The sequence below is a fragment of the Mobula birostris genome, chromosome 5, assembly GCF_030028105.1.
Source record: "Mobula birostris isolate sMobBir1 chromosome 5, sMobBir1.hap1, whole genome shotgun sequence".
NCBI classification, from domain to species: Eukaryota; Metazoa; Chordata; class Chondrichthyes; order Myliobatiformes; family Myliobatidae; genus Mobula; species Mobula birostris.
In genome coordinates this window covers 92,625,220-92,645,273 of record NC_092374.1, presented here as the reverse complement: position 1 = coordinate 92,645,273, position 20,054 = coordinate 92,625,220, and the positions used below count along the sequence as shown (strand labels likewise).

The 20,054-nt window shown below is 48.9% G+C and overlaps 1 protein-coding gene across 2 annotated transcripts in view; it reads left to right on the top strand.

Moving 5' to 3' along the window:
• The window catches only part of wrap53 (WD repeat containing, antisense to TP53), a 46,150-nt gene extending 26,530 nt beyond the window's left edge, over window positions 1–19,620 (top strand). For both annotated transcript variants that reach the window (XM_072258442.1, XM_072258443.1), the window contains exons 5-12: window positions 1,410–1,518; window positions 3,618–3,706; window positions 6,966–7,056; window positions 8,907–9,039; window positions 10,448–10,656; window positions 13,259–13,362; window positions 15,148–15,282; window positions 18,382–19,620. In XM_072258442.1, the coding sequence (XP_072114543.1) occupies window positions 1,410–1,518; window positions 3,618–3,706; window positions 6,966–7,056; window positions 8,907–9,039; window positions 10,448–10,656; window positions 13,259–13,362; window positions 15,148–15,282; window positions 18,382–18,589 (1,078 nt within the window). In that variant the 3' untranslated portion in view covers window positions 18,590–19,620. The remainder of the gene's footprint in view (window positions 1–1,409; window positions 1,519–3,617; window positions 3,707–6,965; window positions 7,057–8,906; window positions 9,040–10,447; window positions 10,657–13,258; window positions 13,363–15,147; window positions 15,283–18,381) is intronic.
• The last annotated feature ends 434 nt before the right edge of the window (window positions 19,621–20,054 follow it).

The following is a 20,054-nucleotide window of genomic DNA, read 5'->3' as shown; positions in this document are numbered from 1 at the left end:
ACATGGTGGAAGTTCTGGAGAATTATATGCTGGATGCGGAGGCTGGTGGTGTGGTAGGTGAGGACAAGAGGAACCCTATCCCTGGTAGGGTTTCGGGAGGATAGGGTAAGAGCAGATGTGTGTGAAATAGAAGAGATGCAGCTGAGGACAGCTTTGATGGTGGAGGAAGAGAAGCCCCTTTCTTTGAAAAAAGAGGACATCTCTTTCACTCTGGAATGAAAAGCCTCATCCTGAGAGCGATGCAGCAGAGATGGAGGAATTGAGAGAAGAGAATGGAGGTTTTTTTTTTTTTTTTAATACAAGTTACAGGGTGGGAGGAGGTATAGTCAAGGTAGCTGTGAGAGTCCGTGGATTTATAATAGACATCAATAGATAGAAACAGTGAGATCGAGAAAGGGGAGGGATGTGTTGGAAATGGACCAGGTAAATTTGAGGGCAGGGTGGAAGTTGGAGGTAAAGTTGACGAGCTCAACATGGGTGCAGGAAGCAGCACAAATATAGTTGTCAATGTAGCATAGGAAAAGTGAAGGACGGTCACCAGTGTAGGCTCAGAACATGGACTGTTCCACGTAGCTGACAAAAAGGCAGGCATGTGCCCGTGGCCACCCCTTTTGTTTGAAGGAAGTGGGAGGAGCCAAAGGAGAGATTATTAAGAGTGAGAACAAGTTCCACTAGACGGAGGAGAGTGGTGGTGGAGGGGAACTGGTTGGGTCCGGTATCCAGAAGGAAACGGAGAGCTTTGAGGCCTTCCTGGTGGGGGGTGGAGGTGTATAGGGACCGGACATCCATAGTGAAAATAAGATGATGGGGGCCAGGAAACTTGAATCATCATTGAAAAGATCCAGAGTGTGTGAAGTGTCACGGATGTACATAGGAAGGGACTGAGCTTTGGGGGATAAGACAGAGTTGAGGTATGCAGATATGAGTTCAGTGAGGCAAGAACAAGCTGAAACAATGGGTCTACCTGGAGAAGCGGGTTTGGATTTTGGGTAGGAGATAGAAATGGGAGATGTGGGGTGGGGGAACTATGACTTTGGTGGCAGTGGATGGGAGGTCCCCAGAGCTAATAGGTCATTGATGGTGTGGGATTCTGTTTGAGGGGCAAGAGGAGGTGTCTTAAGAGTTGTTACTGGGCCTCAGCAAGGTAGAAGTCAGTCTGCCAGACTACTATAGCACCTCCCTTATCTGCAGGTTTGATGATGAGGTTAGGATTAGTGTGGAGGGGGTGGCGAGCAGAGCATTCGGAAGGGGTGAGGTTGGAATTGGAGAGAGGAGTGTTAATTTCTCTCAGCCCAGTTTTACCCCGAGTGGACCACACTTGTTGAATTCCTACAGCTTGTTGTGGGGCTGTTCTGCCTAACCGGGGTAAGTGGAAGCCTCTGTTACTGACCATGTTCTGTTGTCCTTAGGGCCCCGGATGGTTCTTGCATTCTGACCAACAGCGCTGACAACGTGCTGAGAATCTTCAACCTCCCCACTGAGCTGTACGAGATGAGATGGAGCGTCCTGCCTGAAATGGTACGTGTTTCCCTTTCTCTCGCTTTCCCCTCCACTGAGTCACTCCATCGTTGGTCAAGCCCTACCCCCCCCCCCCCCCCCGGGGGATGCTCCCGGAGATTCACCTGTTTGACTGCACCGTCCTGATAACTCCTCACTAGGTTAGTGGGGATTGTGGTCTGATCGCCCTCCTGTGCCTTGGGACATTTCACTCTGCAGGATGCAAATCCAGCCCATTCAGCCTGTTGTGACTGTGATCAAAGTCACAGGAGAGACACTGAGGCTGGTGATATACATAAATGTCTTTGTTCATCTCGGCAAGCAGTTATTCTTCTGAAAATCCTCTGAGTTGAGCCTCCAAAGCCCAAAAGTATATAACGTTTTCATATCATTAACATTGGATGATTCAATACAATTCAACAGTTGCAGGAATATTGTTTATTTTGGGTTGACATTCCTTCCTAAGAGTTACACATGCCTTGAATGGAAAATCCGACAAAAGATGGTGGGTTTGACCCAGTCCACATTGGGTAATGCTGTCCCAACCATTGAGCACATCTACATGAAGCGCTGTGGTAGGAAAGCAGCATGCATCATCAAAGACCCTCACCACCCAGGCCATGCTCTTTTCTCACTGCTGCCATCAGGAAGAAGGTGCAAGAGCCTCAGGACTCACACTACCAGGTTCACCAGTTACTACCCCTCAACCATCAGGCTCTTGAACAAAAGAGGATAATTACTGTCATCTATTGAGATGTTCCATCAACCAATGATCTCACTTTAAGGACTCTTTATCTTGTTATTTCATGCTGTCGTTACTTATTGCTATTTATTTATGTTTGCATTTGTACTGTTTGTTGTCTTCAATGCTCTACTTGATCTTTCCTGGATCCTGTTATAGTTGCTGTTCGATAGATTTGCTGTGTATGCCCGCAGGAAAAAGAATCTCAGGGTAATATGTGGTTACCCAGTCATGTGTTCTGTATTATGTATTCTGATAATAAAATTTACTTTAAACGTATCTACAGTTGGAGACACCTCTGAATGTTCAAACAACTTTTCTGGACAAGTAATTCACACAGATGGCCTAAAAGGGATGGCACGGTAGTGTAGTGGTTAGCACAACATTTTACCATACCAGCGATCTGAGTTCAACTCCTGCTGTTGCCTTTAAGGAATTGTACGCTGTCCCTGTGACTTTGTGGGTTTTTTCCCACAGTCCAAAAATGTACCAGTTGGTAGGTTAATTGGTCAATGTAAGTTGTCCCGTGATTAGACTAGGGTTAAACTGGGGGATTGCTGGGCAGTGTGGCTCGAAGGGCCAGAAAAGTCTATTACACGCTGTATCTCAATCGGTTGATAAATTTAAAAAATTTGAAAACTTTAAAAAGCTTCTGCGGGCAGAGGTCTCAGACACCCAAAATAATGTTGTCAGGACTGACTGAGTGTACAACAATTCCATCAATTATACCTGTGACCATGTTTGATGTGCTAAGTGATGTGCTAACATCTGTCTGGTCTCTGGCTTGAACTCAAGTGACAGTGGTGCAAGTAACTCAGCAAGTGCTGCTTTGTTTGATTCAGGCCAGTTAGCACAACCCCATTGTTTTACATTTTGCTGATGCATATGAGAATGTCTCATGTATTCAGTTTGTGGACCATCTCTCTTACCAGACGTCTCCCCAGCTGTGGGACAGCAGCCTGTGCTTTGTAGACACCCCTGTTTGTAAAGCTGTCCTTTTAACTTCAGACTGATTATTGCTTGCAATTTACAAGAAGAACTGAAATCTGGTTCTTGTTTAAATTATTACCTGCTATATTCACATAACTCCAGAACACTCCCTAACTTGCCCAGGGATGTTTCACTCTGCAGAAACTGCTTAAAGGTGCAAATCCAGCTCGTTCGGCCCATATGGCCTGTGATAGCTCTTTGAAGTGATATCTGATTGGTTCCACCAACACCTACTCATTAGCCCAGCAAATTATTTTTGCAGATTACCTCTTCCCTCCCTCATTTCAGATTTCCAGGTGGCACCAACTTGAATCTTTAAGAGTGAGGAAGAAGCATATCCATCTTGTGTCTAATTCATGTTTTTTGCTATTACTATCTCTGTTTACAGAGTCCTGTACTGCGGATGTCCGAGGGAGATACTATATACGATTATTGTTGGTACCCGCTCATGTCCTCCATGGCTGCGGAAACGTGCTTGTAAGTTTTGAACCTGTCATGTTTATTGGTGGATTTATTCATGGTCTTGTTCCCTACTTTATTTTATTTAGAGATGTAGCACAGTAACAGCCCCCCCCAAGGCAAACAGCTCACGCTGCCCAATTACACCCACGTGACCAATCAAACTACCAACCCACACGTCTCTGGAATGTGGGAGCAAAGCAGACCAGCCAGAGAAAACACACGCAGGCACAGAGAGAACACACAAAACTCCTTATAGGCAGCAGTAGGAATGAACCATAATACCATAAAACGTTGGAGCAGAATTAGGCTATTTGGCCTATCAGGTATGCTCCGCCATTTCAGCATGGCTGATCCATTTCTCTCTAAACCCATTCTCCTACCTTCTCCCCATTACCTTTCAACGCCCTGACTAATCAAGAACCCATCAACCTCTGCCTTAAATGTGCCCAGTGTCCTGGCCTCCACAGCCGCCTGTGGCAACAAATTCCACAGATTCACCACCCTCTGGTTGAAGGAATTTCTCCTTATCTCTGTTCTAAATGGATGTCCCTCTGTAGTGAGGCTGTGCCCCGTAATCCTAGGCTCACCCACCTATAGGAAACGTCTTCTTCAGTCTACTCTATATAGGCCTTTCAACATTCCGCCCCCCCCCCCCCACCCCATTCTTCTAAATTCCAGTGAGTGCAGGCCCAGAGCCTTTAATCACTCCTCATACAACAACCCTTTCATTCCCCGAATCATTCTCATGAACCTCTTCTGAACTCTCTCCAATGTCACCACATCCTTTCTTAAATAAGGGATTCAAAACTGCTGACATTACCTCAGGTGAAGCCTCACTAGTGCCTTATAAAGCCTCAGCATTGCACCCTTGCTTTTTATATTCTAGTCCTCTCGAAATGAATGCCAACATTGCATTTGCTTTCCTCTCCAGCGATTCGACCTGCATTATGCTCTATTATGGAACCCCGATCGCTGGGGCTGTAAAGCACTGCGCTAACCACTACACCGCACTGTTGTTATAATCATTTTATTTCTTTAGCGACACAGTGGAATGGACTCTTCTGGCCCAACAAGACGCGCCCAGTAACCCATCTATTTAACACCAGTCTAATCACAGGACAATTTACAATGACCAGTTAGCCGACTAACCTACACGTCTCTGGACTGTGGGAGGAAACCTGGGCACCCAGAGGAAATCCACACAGTCAATACTTTGGGCGTGAATGTTGCAACCAGGCTACTGAACCTGCAACAGTCAGACTCCTTCGGATGTACTGTTGAAAGTAACCTGACTGGTTGCAGCATGGTCAGGTACGGGAATTCAAATGCAAAGGAACGCTGCACGTACTCTCCTGAAATGCCTGCAACCTTGGGTTTGTGGCAGTCGTTTGACCTGTCATATCTTTGACAGCTGGCAAAGAGCTATTCAGGTCCCACCCACTTCCCTGCTGCCTGTCCCTAACCTTGTTCTTGAGGTGCTGTTCGGGGTGATATTTTAAATGTAACAAGTTCTTGACTATAGTCCTCTTTCAGGAAATGAGTTTTGCCGTGCCATTATAGAACAGTACGATGTTGTGCCGAATTTATAAGATCAATCTAACTCTTCCCTCCCACATCATCATGTGCCGTGTCATATGACGTGGGCCATCATGGAAATGAAGATTGTTCTTGGAAAATTTTCCTACAGAAGTGGTTTGCCATTTCCTCCTTCTGGAGAGTGTCTATACAAGATGGGTGACCCCAGCAATTATCAATACTCTTCAGGGATTGTCTGCCTGGTGTCAGTGGTTGCATGACTTGGGATGTGCACCAGCTGCTCATATGACCATTCACCCACCACCTGCTCCCATGGCTTCACGTGACCCTGATGAGGGCTAAGCAGGTGTCTTAGCTAAAATTTGCCAAGAACAACGAACAAGCGATAAGGCCACCTTCAATCTCCAGCATTCCAGGGAATAAAGTTCTAGCCTGGTAACCTCTTCTTATAACTCATGTACTTGAGTCCTGGCAACTTCCTCATAAATCTTCTGTGCACTCTTAAGAATTGAATGATGTTTTTCCTGTAACGGGGGATCAAAACTGTTACATGAAACTCCAAGTGCAGTCTCACCCAACCAGAGGTAACATCCTCATAAACCACACATGATAGTGTGGCGGTTAGCATAGCGCTTTCTGGGGCCAGCTGTCTGTAAGGACTTTGTATGTTCTCCCCGTGACCGCTTGGATTTTCACTGGCTGCTCCAATTTCCTTCCACGTTAAAGGCTTAGTGAGTTAGTGGACAGGCTATGTTGGCAGCGGAAGTGTGGTGAGCACTTAAAATTAATTTACAACCTAACAAATTAACTGTGCTTTTAGGAATAATTTCTCAAAATATCCGTGGTATCTTTGTGTCTGACCAACATGTTATTGCATTTGTTACATTGATAGCTAGGAGGGCCATTTTGTTGAAGTGGAAGGATACGTCGGCACCTATTTTGTCACAATGGTTCTCTCAAGTGATGCTATGTCTTAATTTGGAGAAAATTAGAAGTCAAACCTTTGAACCTATGTTTGATTTTGAGAAAAGATGCTTGTTACTATCATTTGAGTTAATTGATAGATTTCCTCCACAATCTAATTGTAAATTTTTGGTACATTTATTTTCTTGCTGGCGGTTGATATTTGTCTTTAGAAGCTTTTTGTATGACGCATTGCTCCGGGGTTGAACACCTAATAGGTTTTTTCCCCTTACTTTTCTTTGCTTTAGTAGGGTTTTTTTTCTCTTTTTTTTGTTACCAAAATTTTTTCAATCTTTAAAACAATTTTTTTTTCTCTTGAGACATTGTAAGTGTTTCCTGCTTCAATGTACTCTTGTAAATTTTGGATAATAATAAAAAAAGATTTGAAAAGAAGGGAAGTATGGTGACACTTGCAGGCTGCCCCCAGCACCTCCCTGGGACTGTGTTGGCTGTTGATGGGGATGATGCATTTCTCTGTATGTTCTGATGTAAATGTGATAAATAAAGCTAATCTCCACTGCCACGTCCTTACTGTAGACTGGTGACCATAACTGTGCTGGTGTACAAACTCAGCAGGAAATTTCCTGCTTTTTTTACACCTGGGCCAGCGAACGAGGGTATTGCACACTCACCTCCAGCACTTCATCTGCCACTTGACTGTGCGTTTCTGAGGTTGCTTATTCTCCTAAAGCAGCTCCACCCACCAGTGTGTGACCTATGCTAATGAGGGTCAGGGTTCAGTCTTTAAACACTGGCACCACCGTTCCTTTCACAGCCTGGCCAGCAGCAGCCGCGAGAATCCCATCCACATCTGGGATGCCTTCTATGGAGACCTGCGGGCCACCTTCAGGCCCTACAATCACTTGGTAAGTCCCCACCAGCCCATGGGGTTTAACCCAGTGGGGTGGCCAGTATGGATTCCGCTGGTGTGTGGTGTTAACATTTCTGGGCCCATGCCTCTGTTCTGGGTAAATGTATGTTGTATCTTGATGGCTTTGGGTTTTTGAAGAATTGTGTGTGTGTGTGTGTGTGTGTGTGTGTGTGTGTGTGTGTGTGTGTGTGTGTGTGTGTGTGTGTGTGTGTGTGTGTTTGTGTGTGGAGGGGCGGGGGGAGAGCTCAGTGAAATCTACCAATTATTGAAAAGCCTGGATAGAGTGGATGTGGTGAGGATGTTTCCAACGGTGTGGAAGTCTAGGGCCAGAGGGCACAACCTCAGAATAGAAGGATGCCCTTTTTGAACAGAGATGAAGAATTCCTTTAGCCAGAGGGCGGTGAATCTGTGGAATTCATTGCCACAGAAGCCTGTGGAGGCCAAGTTACTGAGTCCATTTAAAGCAAACATTGATAGGTTCTTGACTGGTAGGGGGAATCAACACTTGTGGGGAGAAGGCAGGAGAATGGGGTTGAGAGGAATAAAAAATCAGCCTTGATTGAATGGCGGAACAGATCAATGGGCCGAATGGCCTAATTCTGCTCCTGTGTCTTGTTAGATCATAGGTGTATAAGACCTAGGAGCAGAGTTAGCCCATTTGGCCCATAGAGTCTGCTCTGCTGTTTGATCATGACTGATCTACTTTTCCCCTCAACCCCATTGTCCTGCCTTCTCCTCATGACCTTTAGATGCATTTTTTGGTCCTATTGTGGACAGGAGCTGGAGTGGGGAGTGCAGGCGAGCTGCCAAGGGTCGCCATTGCTGCTAGTCAGTTGGCGTTGGACCGTGTTGCAGAGAAATAGCAATTATTTACAATACACCTTTGGTGGTTCAGGTGATGGAGCAGCTGTCTTACCCTGTGGGAGACTGGGTTCAATCTCGACTTCAGGCACTGTTGGTATGGAGTTTGCATATTTGCCCTGTGACTGCCTGGGTATTCCTCCTGGGTACTCCAGTTTCATCCCACTCTCCAAAATGGGTTAATTGGCTGCAGTAAATTCCACCTAGTCAGTGAGTGGTAGTTCTGTGGACAAGGGAGGGGTGGAGAGGTGATGAGAATTGGGTTTGCACAGACTGATGGGCTGAAGGGCCTGTTTCTGTGCTGTCCGTCTCTGACATCAGCCTCCCTGAGGGAGAGTGGGAAGTTCTGCATGAGCAGGATGTCAGCCAGGTCTCTAGCTGCTGTATTGTCACAGAAAACAGAGTTGTGTTAATTCATGTAAGATCAGCAGGCTCAGCTCAGGGCTATAAGGCTAGAGGAGGTTGCAGAAGTCGGAGGGGGTGATCTCGGAGGGTTGCACCAGGTTACAGGGTTAGGGAGGATGGAGATCTTGGGTTTGAAAGGACAGTGGAGATCTGGGAGCAATGTAGGGCTGGAGGACATTGCAGGGGTAGGTAGGATGGTGATCCCTGCAGGTTGTGGGGTGGATTTTGATCTGAGACAGTTGTAGGGAGAATGAAGATCTGAGAGGATTTTAGAAGGTTACAGAGGTAATGATGTTGGAGATCTCAGGTTTGTAAGGATGGTGGAGATCTGGGTGCTGTTGTAGGGAGGTAGGTGATCTCAGGATTGTGGGAGAGTGAAGATCTCAGAGATGTATGGGAGGTAGGTGATCTCAGGATCGTGGAAGGGTGCAGACCTCAGAGAGGTGTGTGGGGGGTGATCTCAGGGTTGTAGGGAGGGAGGTGATCTCAGAGGGTTGTAGGACTGATAACTTGACTGCTGCAGAGTATCCATTATCCCACCTCTCCAGTGTATGTTCAGTGCCTGTTCACTGTTTGCAGGATGAGCTGACAGCCGCTCACTCCCTCTGCTTCACACCCGACGGCTCACAGCTCTACTGTGGCTTCGACAAGATGGTGCGGGTCTTTGAGACTTCTCGCCCAGGCCGGGAATGTGAGAAGAGGCCGACCATGAGTATGTTTTTGGGATCTCTACATTTATTGGATATAAAGGGAGTGCGGACGAGGTTTTATTTTATATAACACTGTTCATTCTTCGGCATCTTCCTACCCTTATGGGAGGAAGTTTAAAACCATATTGCTGCACAGTTTTACATGCCCACGGTATGGAATACCCTCGGACCATTCCTCACAGTTGGAAGTTAGAAGTCAAGTCCCTGTCTGGAGATGTAGAGTGAGACAGCTTGGAAACAGCCCCTACTCCCCCTGCGGCTTAACTGGTCCACGTTGACCTAGATGCCTATTTGTTCACATTTGACCCATATCCTTCTAAACCGTTCCTATCCAAACGTCAAACACAGCTTAAATGTGTTACTGTACCGACCCTCAACCACTTCCTCTGCAAGCTCATTCCAGTCATGGACCAGCCTCTGGGTGAAGAAATTACTCTTTCAGTCTCTTTAAATCTTTCCCCTCTCACCTCATATTTAATTGTCCTAGTTTTTTTTATTTCCTTTACCTAGCATTCACCATATTAATGCCCCTCTCATGATTTTTTACACCTCTGTAAGATCAACTTGAGTGTAAAATCCAAAGGTGTTTCCTTGTGCTGTGCTGTAGGAGCTCTGTACTGCTGGAGGGCTGAGGTACAACACGGAATAGGCCCTTTGAGCTGCGATGCCCCAAATTTAATCCTGGCCTACTCTCAGGACAACTTATATTGACTAATTTACCTACCATCCAATATGCCTTTACACTGTGGGAGGAAACCAGAGCACCCAGAGGAAACCCATGTGTTCACTGGGAGAGCATACAAACTGCTTACAGGCAGTGGCAGGAATTGAACCGGGGTCACCTGTACTCTAAAGCATTGTGCTACCGTGACACACTCTTGGATGTTTTGAATGTACAAAACCAATTATAATAATTTTTATGTGTGGCACTGTACCACTGCAACAAAAAAACAAGTTTCGTGATGTACAGCAGTGATAATAAACCTGATTCTGATTCTATGCCCATGATGGGACTGGATGAGTACCACCATTCTCTGTAGCCCCTGTAAGTTGGAGTTGTTTAGCTTCCCTGCATGACGTGGGCAGAAATCCCATTGCCACCACTGTAAAACAGGATTAATTAAATATTTATTTTGATAATTATTACAGGATTATTAATAATCCTGCTTTTATTCCTGAAGTGGTCTCTGCCTCTTGAGCCAGTCTCAGTTCCTCACTCTAACACTGCCCACTCCAACAAGTGCCACTCCCACAATGGCTGCTGTGCTTAAACCTCGCTTCATTTTATTAGCTCAAGTGAAGCTCGCTCACAACAAGGCTGAATAAAAACCGGATTATTCGTCCAGCAGAAGGCAGTGAGCGTGCCAGCCACCCTTGCAGCAGCTCCTCACCTGCAGCTTTCCCTTGCAGCAAAGAAGCAGGGCCAAACGGGCATCATCTCGTGCATCGCCTTCAGCCCCGAGCAGGACCTGTACGCCTGTGCCTCCTACTCGAAGACGGTGGGGCTGTACGCCCGGGACGAGGGGACTGTGCTGAGCATCCTGCAGGGCCACCAGGGAGGGGTGACGCACGTGGTGTTTTCGCCCGATGGGAACCTGCTGTACTCCGGGGGCAGGAAGGTAGGCGAGATCTTCCTGAGGGGCACACAAGCATAAGCATGTTAAACTGCAATAATGAATTGTGTCAAGTGTACCAAGGTACACTTTGTTTTGCATTTCAGTGATCTGAGATAGCACATGGTTCAGATTCAGTTATCACATGTACAGCACAGTGAGCTGAATTATTTGTGTAAGTGACCAACACAAGCTAAGGATGTGCTGGGGTTAGCCCACATTAGAGCACTAACATAGCATGCCCACAGTGCCCAGTAGAACAATAGCAAAACAAGCCCCTTTCATGCCCTCTTACCCAACCACCCACATTCACACATACAGACAGGCCACCTCTGGGCCTTCAGTCCTTGACTTCCGGACTCTCTGACATCAGGCATCCAACCTCCACTGAAAGCTATAACAAAAGGCATAAGCAGCCTAATCAAGGACCCTTCCTGCCCCAGACACCCTGTCTTCCCCCTCCCATCAGGCAGAAGATACAAAAGACTGAAAGCTCGTACTCCCAGGCATGAAGGTCAACTTCTATCCCGCTGTTATCAGACCCTTGAAAGGACCCCTTGTATGTCAAGAGAGGCTTTTGACCTCACATTCTACCTCATCATAACCTTGCACTTCAGTGTTTACCAGCACTGCGCTTTTCGGTAGCTGTTACACTTTATTCTGCATGGCTATTTTACCACAATGCACTTAGTAATGCTTTGATCTGTATGAACTGTATTGAGGTTGAGATAAGTTACAGATCGGACTAGGCCCTTCTGGCCCTTCGAGCCACACCACCCAGCAATCCCCCAGTTTAACCCCAGCCTAATCACAGAACAATTTCCAATGACCAATTAACCTACCATTGTTGGACTGTGGGGGGAGAACTGGAGCACTCGGAGGGCATGCAAACTCCCTTACAGGCAGCGGCGGGATGCAGGACAAAATTTTCAGTTCCTATGACAACAGTGAGCTAATACTGTTACTGCTGCACGTAAAGTGTGGAGCAGGCAGACAATAAGGTGCAAGGAGCACGACAGGGTAGATTGAAGAGTCCATCTTATCAGTGGAACTGTTTGATAGTCTTAAAACAGGAGGAGAAAAGCTGTCCTTGAGCCTGGTGGTGCGTGCTTTCAGGCTTTTGCATCTTCCGTCTAATGGGAGGAGGGGAGAAAAGAATATTCAGGGTGCCTGGGGTCTTTGATTCTGCTTGCTGCTTTACCAAGGCATTGAGAAGTGTAGACAGAATCCATGGAGGGGAAGCTGGTTCCTCCATTGTGCTGAGCTGCGTTCACAACTCTGCGGTTCCTTGCAGTCACGGGCAGAGTCGTTGCCGTAGGAATCCGTGATGTATCTGGATAGGATTCTTTCTGTGGAGCGTCCGTTTAAAAATGAGTGAAGATCAAAGGGCTCATGCCAAATTTCTTCAGCCTCCTGAGGAAGTCGAGGCACTGGTGAGTTTTCTTGGCTGCAGCATCTGAAGTATTGTGGCCAGTGCCGCCAAGGATGTCAGAGCCTTGGAGAGACTACAGAGGGTAAGGCAGAGAAGCTCAAAGTGAGGTTAAATGGAACCGTTCAAAACGGAGAGCTTGGACTGAATACACAAGGTAAAACGTTTCCCATTGTCACAGGGTTGGGTAGCATAAGAGGGCAGAGTGAACTTGATTGGTAAAACCATCAAGGGGTAGTTGAGATCCGCTCTGTGGTGTCTAATTTACCTGAAAGGACAATAAAGCAGAACAGTCCAGAAGGGAATGATGGCTTGAAAGAAAGAATCAGAGAGAGCCAGGAAATGGAACAAGCTTCTCAAAGTTCCAGCATTGAGACAATGGATGATGCTCCCTACACTGTGAAGCAGAGGTGTCTGGGCAGCAGTAAGCTGCAGGTAGATTCCATCACTGTCCTAACGCACAAGGTGCCAGAGGAACTCAGTGGGTTGGGTGGCACCATATTGTAGTGGTTAGTGCAACCCTTTACAGCGCCAGCTGCATATATCAATCAGGGTTCAATTCCCATCACTCTCTGTAAAGAACATTCTCTCCGTGACTGCATGCATTTCCTCTGGGTGCTCTGGTTTAGGGTTAGTAAGTGGTAGGTATGCTACGTTGGCAACACTTGCAAGCCGTCCCCAGCACATGTTGGTTGTTGATGCAAACATCACATTTCACTGTGTGTTTGGATGTACAGGTGACAAATAAATATAATCTTATCTTGAGTAACGCATACAAAATGCTGGAGGAACTCAGCAGGCCAAGCAGCATCAATGGAAAGGAATAAAGAGTCGATGTTCCGGGGGATGGGGAGATCAGGACGGTCTTATCCTGACTGTATAAGATCCACAATCTGTGGAGGGGAACGGACAGTTGGTGTCTTGGGACGAGGCACTTCACGTGAAGATAGGTTTCTGACCCGAACCATTGACTCTCCGTTTCCCTCCGCAGATGCTGCCCGACCCACTGAGTTCATCCGGCATTTTGTGTGTTGCTCCAGATTCCAGCGTGTGCAGTTTCCTGTGTCTCTCTTTACTGACCTGCTTGCTCCCCAGCACCCGGCTAACTGCAAACCTCAGGTGCCTCTCGTCTACCTTTTCCCATGGCTTGATTCTGTCTAATGGTGTGTTTTCTCCAAGGATCCAGAAATCCTGTGCTGGGACATCCGACAGCCTGGGAAAGTGCTGTTCTCCATGTTGCGCTCAGCAACCACTAATCAACGAATGTACTTTGACCTGGAGCTGTGAGTATACCTTTAACGCTTCACTGCTGAGTGGGTCAGGCGTTGACAATATTTCGTTTCCCATCACTGCTGGCCCGTGACTGTTGACGCTGCAATGATCACACGGCATCGTCATGAACGTCGGCAAACAACCCCGTGTAGAAAAATCACAGAATCACAGATAGTAGTGTAGCAGTTAGTGTAACACTATTACAGCGTGAGCAACACGAATTTAATTCCCGCCGCTGTCTGTACGTTCTCCCTGTGACCGCGTGCGTTTCCAAAGACGTGCAGGTTAGCAGGTTCATTGGGAGGTGGGGACTCATTGGGCCAGAAGGGCCTGTTACTGAGCTATCTCACTAAACAAATAAATAAAAAACCTTTGGTGTAGCCACATTGGAGTGGTGTGACACTGCCACGGAAAATACACACAGCTATACTACAATTACTGTAAATTTTACTGAACAGTTACATGCACGTAGTTGATTATATAAAGATTATAAGCAAGCATAGGAAAGTTTATTTACTTACTGCTGGCGTCTAGGGCGACAATGAAGGTCCTCCATCTCTGGCAGCGTTCAGGGCTTCCTTCATCATGTCAGTAGCTTCCTCTCAGCTTGCACTACTGTCAGTCACACAAGTCCTGGCTGGAGACTCAGGAATACCATCACACTCAGGTGTAGATGACTTTTCCATTGCTGTTTCCGTACAAATTTTGTTTTACCAGTCAGGGTCGTTTGTCGTGAGTTGAACCCCGAACCTGAAGGTCTGGTGGATCACTCTTAGTCTGGCCTCTACCCCTTGACCTGTTTGGCATGGGTTGACCTGACCAAGAGCCAAAGCATAAAGTCCTGACTCCAGCCAACATCGCTCTCCCAGTCACTGAGACAAACTTCCAAACCACAACAAAGTTCTGATCCTCTTGGAGGATAGGAAAAATACAAGGAAAATGACAATTCTGCACTCAAATCCAGGGCTTCACAACCTTTTTTTATGTCAGGGACCTGCTACCATTAACTGAGGGGTCTGTGGACCCCAGGTTGGAAACCCCTGTAAATCCAACAGCCCTGACCAATGAACACAAGTGTGTCACAACTCAGTTCTCTCGAGTTTCCCACTTCCTCGGACTCTGCACTTGTACCCCTAGGTCCCTCTCTTCTATAGCAGTCCCCAGGGCCTGCCATTAGCAGGGGGAGACATCTCCCAGCAGAAGAGAGGGAGTGGAGGACCGTAATATAAAACAAATTCTGAATATAAAGTTAGTCTTGCTTCATAGGAGGCCTTTCCGCCTCTCGGATCTGTCCCGACATCGAGTGAGTTCCCAGCCAGTTTGTAACCAGGTGGCCGTGTATAGTCGGTGTATGACTACAAAGTCCCCTGACCAGAGGTAGTGTGGTCACTGTATGCTTCACTTTCACGCCTGCATTAAAGAGTTCAACATCTTCAGAGTTTGCTACAGCAAAACAAGGTTCCAGCCTCTGCCTAGTAGGTGGCACCGTAACTTAACAGTTAGTGCAATGCTTTCCGGCACCAACGATCTAGGTTCAATTCCCACTGCTGTCCAAAAGAAGTTAGTACGTCCACCCTGTGACTGAGTTAGCTCTCGCATTACGGGTGAGGTCGAGGGTGAGAGTAAGCTGTGGGCATGGAATGATGGTGCCAGAAGTGCGGTGACACCTGTGAGCTGCCTCCAGCATATCCTCGGACTGAGTAGGTCGTTGACGCAGACAATGCTTTCACTGTTTGTCTTTGTGTACATGTGACAAAGAAAGCCAATCTAATCTGAAAATCTTGGTCTCTCTGCAGTTGTGGCCGCTACATCATCAGTGGCAACACGGAGGGTTCGGTTTCCATCTGGGATGCCACACAGCCGCCAGACGGTTCTGTGCTCGACCCAGTCCTGCAGTTCCACACACAGCAAGACTGTGTGAATGGGGTTGGGTGAGTCCAACACCAACCAGGGATGGGGTGGGGGTGCAGTACTGAGGACAGGAGAAATGGGAGGGTTTATTGGGGAAAGTGCCGGAGATGGTGTGTAGAGGAAAGATTGTAGATAGAGAGTCATTGAGGAATACAGTGAGGGGGAGGGTGGAGTACAGTACGGTGGGGTGGTTGAGAGAGAAGAGATTGGCGTGGACAGTGGGGATGAGGTAGACGGGCAGGAGGTTGGTGGCGGAGGGAGTGGCACATTATCACAAACACGTGTGAAAGAGCAGGGAAGGGTGTTTTCCAATGTGAGGATGTTAGAAAGATCATCACGGTGGGTTCAGAGACCTGAGGTAGTTTGCAGGTGGTTTTTGATCCCCAATGAACCCCAGACACACCACCTCCCTTCCTGAGGTATCACACCACAGAACTTCACTCACTGCTCCTGGCACCTTCACCAGCTGGTCCATACCCTCTACGTCAAAAACCCACCTCCTCGTTTGCCTCCAGTACACAGATCCAACTCCTCGGCCACCTCCCATCTTGTACCCTGCACAAGTGCCGACCCAGGCCTTCCCTCTTGTACCAGACACAAGTGCCGACCGAGGCCTCCCCTCCCGTCTTGTACCCTGCACAAGGGCTGACCCAGGCCTCTCCTCCCATCTCACCTGTCACCAACTTCCCAGTCTAGAAAGTCCCTTATGAAAAAAACTAATCTGGCATTTCAGACTGCACCCTACATCCCTCCCTGTCTCTGAAACCCCCTCCATCTACACCCCGTCTCTGTAATCCCCTGTACCCTTCCCTATCTCATAACCCCCTCCCCGTCTCTTGTAATCCAGTTCATCTCTTACACCCCTCCTTGTCTCATAACCCCTTCCGGTCCCTACACCCCTCCCTGTCTCTATAACCCCCTCCAACCCCAACACCCCTCCCTGTCTCTATACTCCCTCCAACCCCAACACCCCTCCGTGTCTCTATAACCCCCTCCAACCCCTATACCCCTCCCTGTCTCTATACCCCCTCCAGCCCCTACACCCATCTCTGTCTCTATACTCCCTCCAACCCCAACACCCCTCCGTGTCTGTATAACCCCCTCCAACCCCTACACCCCTCCCTGTCTCTATAACCCCCTCCAACCCCAACACCCCTCCCTGTCTCTATAACCCCCTCCAACCCCAACACCCCTCCCTGTCTCTATAACCCCCTCCATCCCCTACACCCCTCCCTGTCTCTATAACCCCCTCCAACCCCAACACCCCTCCCTGTCTCTATAACCCCCTCCAACCCCAACACCCCTCCCTGTCTCTATAACCCCCTCCAACCCCAACACCCCTCCCTGTCTCTATACTCCCTCCAACCCCAACACCCCTCTGTGTCTCTATAACCCCCTCCAACCCCTACACCCCTCCCTGTCTCTATAACCCCCTCCAACCCCAACACCCCTCCCTGTCTCTATAACCCCCTCCAACCCCAACACCCCTCCCTGTCTCTATAACCCCCTCCAACCCCTACACCCCTCCCTGTCTCTATAACCCCCTCCAACCCCAACACCCCTCCCTGTCTCTATAACCCCCTCCAACCCCAACACCCCTCCCTGTCTCTATACTCCCTCCAACCCCTACACCCCTCCCTGTCTCTATACTCCCTCCAACCCCTACACCCCTCCGTGGCTCTATAACCCCCTCCACCCCCTACACCCCTCCCTGTCTCTATACTCCCTCCAGCCCCTACACCCCTCCCTGTCTCTATAACCCCCTCCAACCCCAACACCCCTCCCTGTCTCTGTAACCCCCTCCAACCCCAACACCCCTCCCTGTCTCTATACTCCCTCCAACCCCTACACCCCTCCGTGTCTCTATAACCCCCTCCAACCCCAACACCCCTCCCTGTCTCTATAACCCCCTCCAACCCCAACACCCCTCCGTGTCTCTATAACCCCCTCCAACCCCTACACCCCTCCCTATCTCTATAACCCCCTCCAACCCCAACACCCCTCCCTGTCTCTATAACCCCCTCCAACCCCAACACCCCTCCCTGTCTCTATAACCCCCTCCAACCCCAACACCCCTCCCTGTCTCTATACTCCCTCCAACCCCTACACCCATCCCTGTCTCTATAACCCCCTCCAACCCCTACACCCCTCCCTGTCTCTATACTCCCTCCAGCCCCTACACCCCTCCCTGTCTCTATACTCCCTCCAACCCCTACACCCATCCCTGTCTCTATAACCCCCTCCAACCCCTATACCCCTCCCTGTCTCTATACCCCCTCCAGCCCCTACACCCATCTCTGTCTCTATACTCCCTCCAACCCCAACACCCCTCCGTGTCTGTATAACCCCCTCCAACCCCTACACCCCTCCCTGTCTCTATAACCCCCTCCAACCCCAACACCCCTCCCTGTCTCTATAACCCCCTCCAACCCCAACACCCCTCCCTGTCTCTATAACCCCCTCCATCCCCTACACCCCTCCCTGTCTCTATAACCCCCTCCAACCCCAACACCCCTCCCTGTCTCTATAACCCCCTCCAACCCCAACACCCCTCCCTGTCTCTATAACCCCCTCCAACCCCAACACCCCTCCCTGTCTCTATAACCCCCTCCAACCCCAACACCCCTCCGTCTCTATAACCCCCTCCAACCCCAACACCCCTCCCTGTCTCTATAACCCCCTCCAGCCCCTACACCCCTCCCTGTCTCTATACTCCCTCCATCCCCTACACCCCTCCCTGTCTCTATACTCCCTCCAACCCCAACACCCCTCCCTGTCTCTATACTCCCTCCAGCCCCTACACCCCTCCCTGTCTCTATACTCCCTCCAACCCCTACACCCCTCCCTGTCTCTATACTCCCTCCAGCCCCTACACCCATCTCTGTTTCTGTAATCCCTTTGAGCCCTCTACATTTCTGTCCCCTCCGCGGTTTAACCTGCCTGAGCCCCAAGATCTGGAATTTGCTTCCCTCTGCCCAGTCATCTCCCCCACTGTCGTGCCGCCAAAGCATCAGTGTTACAGCTGCCAGGTGTTCTGGGGATGATTTGGGCACCACGTGGTAGTTGGTACATTAAGCTGACTGAAGCCCTCTGAATCCCCCCCCCCATCCCCGCCACAGCTTTCACCCTTACCTGCCCATGTTGGCCACGGCCTCGGGCCAGCGCAAGTTCCCAGAGCCAACGGAAAGTGAAGATGAGGGCGACGGAGTCCTGATGACCCACCGCTACACCAGGGCCGAGAACTGCATCAAACTGTGGCTGTGCTCGGCTGCAGGAGGCGACGGGAGCAGCTTGCAGCCCGAGACTTCAGTGCTGGAGATGAACTGACCTGTCCTCACGGGAGGGAGGGATGACAGACCAAGTTCCTTACTGCCCCTCCCTCCCTATCATCTGTCCTCCCTCCCCCCCGTCCTCCCTCCCCCATCCTCTCCCTGCCCCCGTCCTCTCCCACCCCCCTGTCCTCCCCCATCCGCCCAGGTCAGGCAGCATCTGTTGAGAGAAATGTGAACAGCTGGCATTTTGAGTTGCGACCCTTCATCTGCTCCAGAAACATCTAATTGACCATTTCTCCCTGGCGTGTTGAGTTAGTGGGATTTAGCGTGATGCTCCATGTATCAGCAGCTGTATATTGTTATGTATCCTTAACCTTACCCCCACCCACACCCTGTTTTTCCAGCTTCCCAGACATCTCACTGTGGGAGTTCCATATGCTTCCCCACTCGGATTGAATCGGGATTTATTCTAGTGAAAGGATCCCCTCCTCCCCCCAGCAAAACCTCTCCAGGCGTTGAAAGGTTTCCACTTAGCCCCTCGCTTGTCCACGGGTGCACAGTTTGTCTCACAAGTGACCCATTCATCAAAGCACTGCCAGAACTTTAAGTAAACTTTGCAAAAACTTTCCTTCTGTTTACAATCGCTTTAACAAGGTTGGCACCCTCATGGAACAAGGTGTCCCTCCAGCAGAAGAGGGTCTCCATAAGTCACCTGTTCTTCGCCAGACTGCATATCAATTCTTTTTATCTGTTTCTGAGTGGGGACAGAACGAGAGCCATTCAATGATCATTTAATCCCATTTATACTTGCCCCAATGCGATAAGCAAATGTTGCAAAGCGAGGTGTTAATCGATCGCAGATGGGGGACTATCTTACCAGCCCCAAACGATCTCTCACCCCTGACAGTGGCTCTGGGTGGAGGGGATGTGGGTGCATCCTCACCTCGTGTAATGGTGATTGATCTGGGAGCACCCGCAGCATCTTTGTAGCAGACGTTTACTGCCAGGGAATGTTAAAACTCTTTTGTACAGTTTTGTAGTTGCCAATAAAAATATATATATGTATGTAAAATCATGGCCAGTTGCACGTTTATTTTTCCCCTGACGAGAACCAGCCGACCTTTCAACCTGCTGTTGCCATTAAAGGTTGAAGATGATTGGGTAGACAGCCTGTCAATCAGCCTGGTTGACTTTTCATCCATTTCAGATGTTATATTACCTGTAAAATTCATGCACTGAGTTACATCGAATCAGTCCACTGCACCAGGCAGGGCCACCCATTTTAATTTGACTTCCCATTCCAACATGTCAGTCCTTTGTTGCCACAATGAGGCTACAGTCTGGTTGGAGGAGGAACACCTCGTATTCCATTTGGGTGGCCTCCACCCTGGTGGAACGCTCATCGATTTATCTAATTTCAGGTGACTTCTCGCACCTTACCCCTTCTCTCTTTTCCCATTCCCCATTCCGGCTCCCCTCTCACCTGCCATCACCTCCCTCTGGTTCCCTTTCTCCCACTG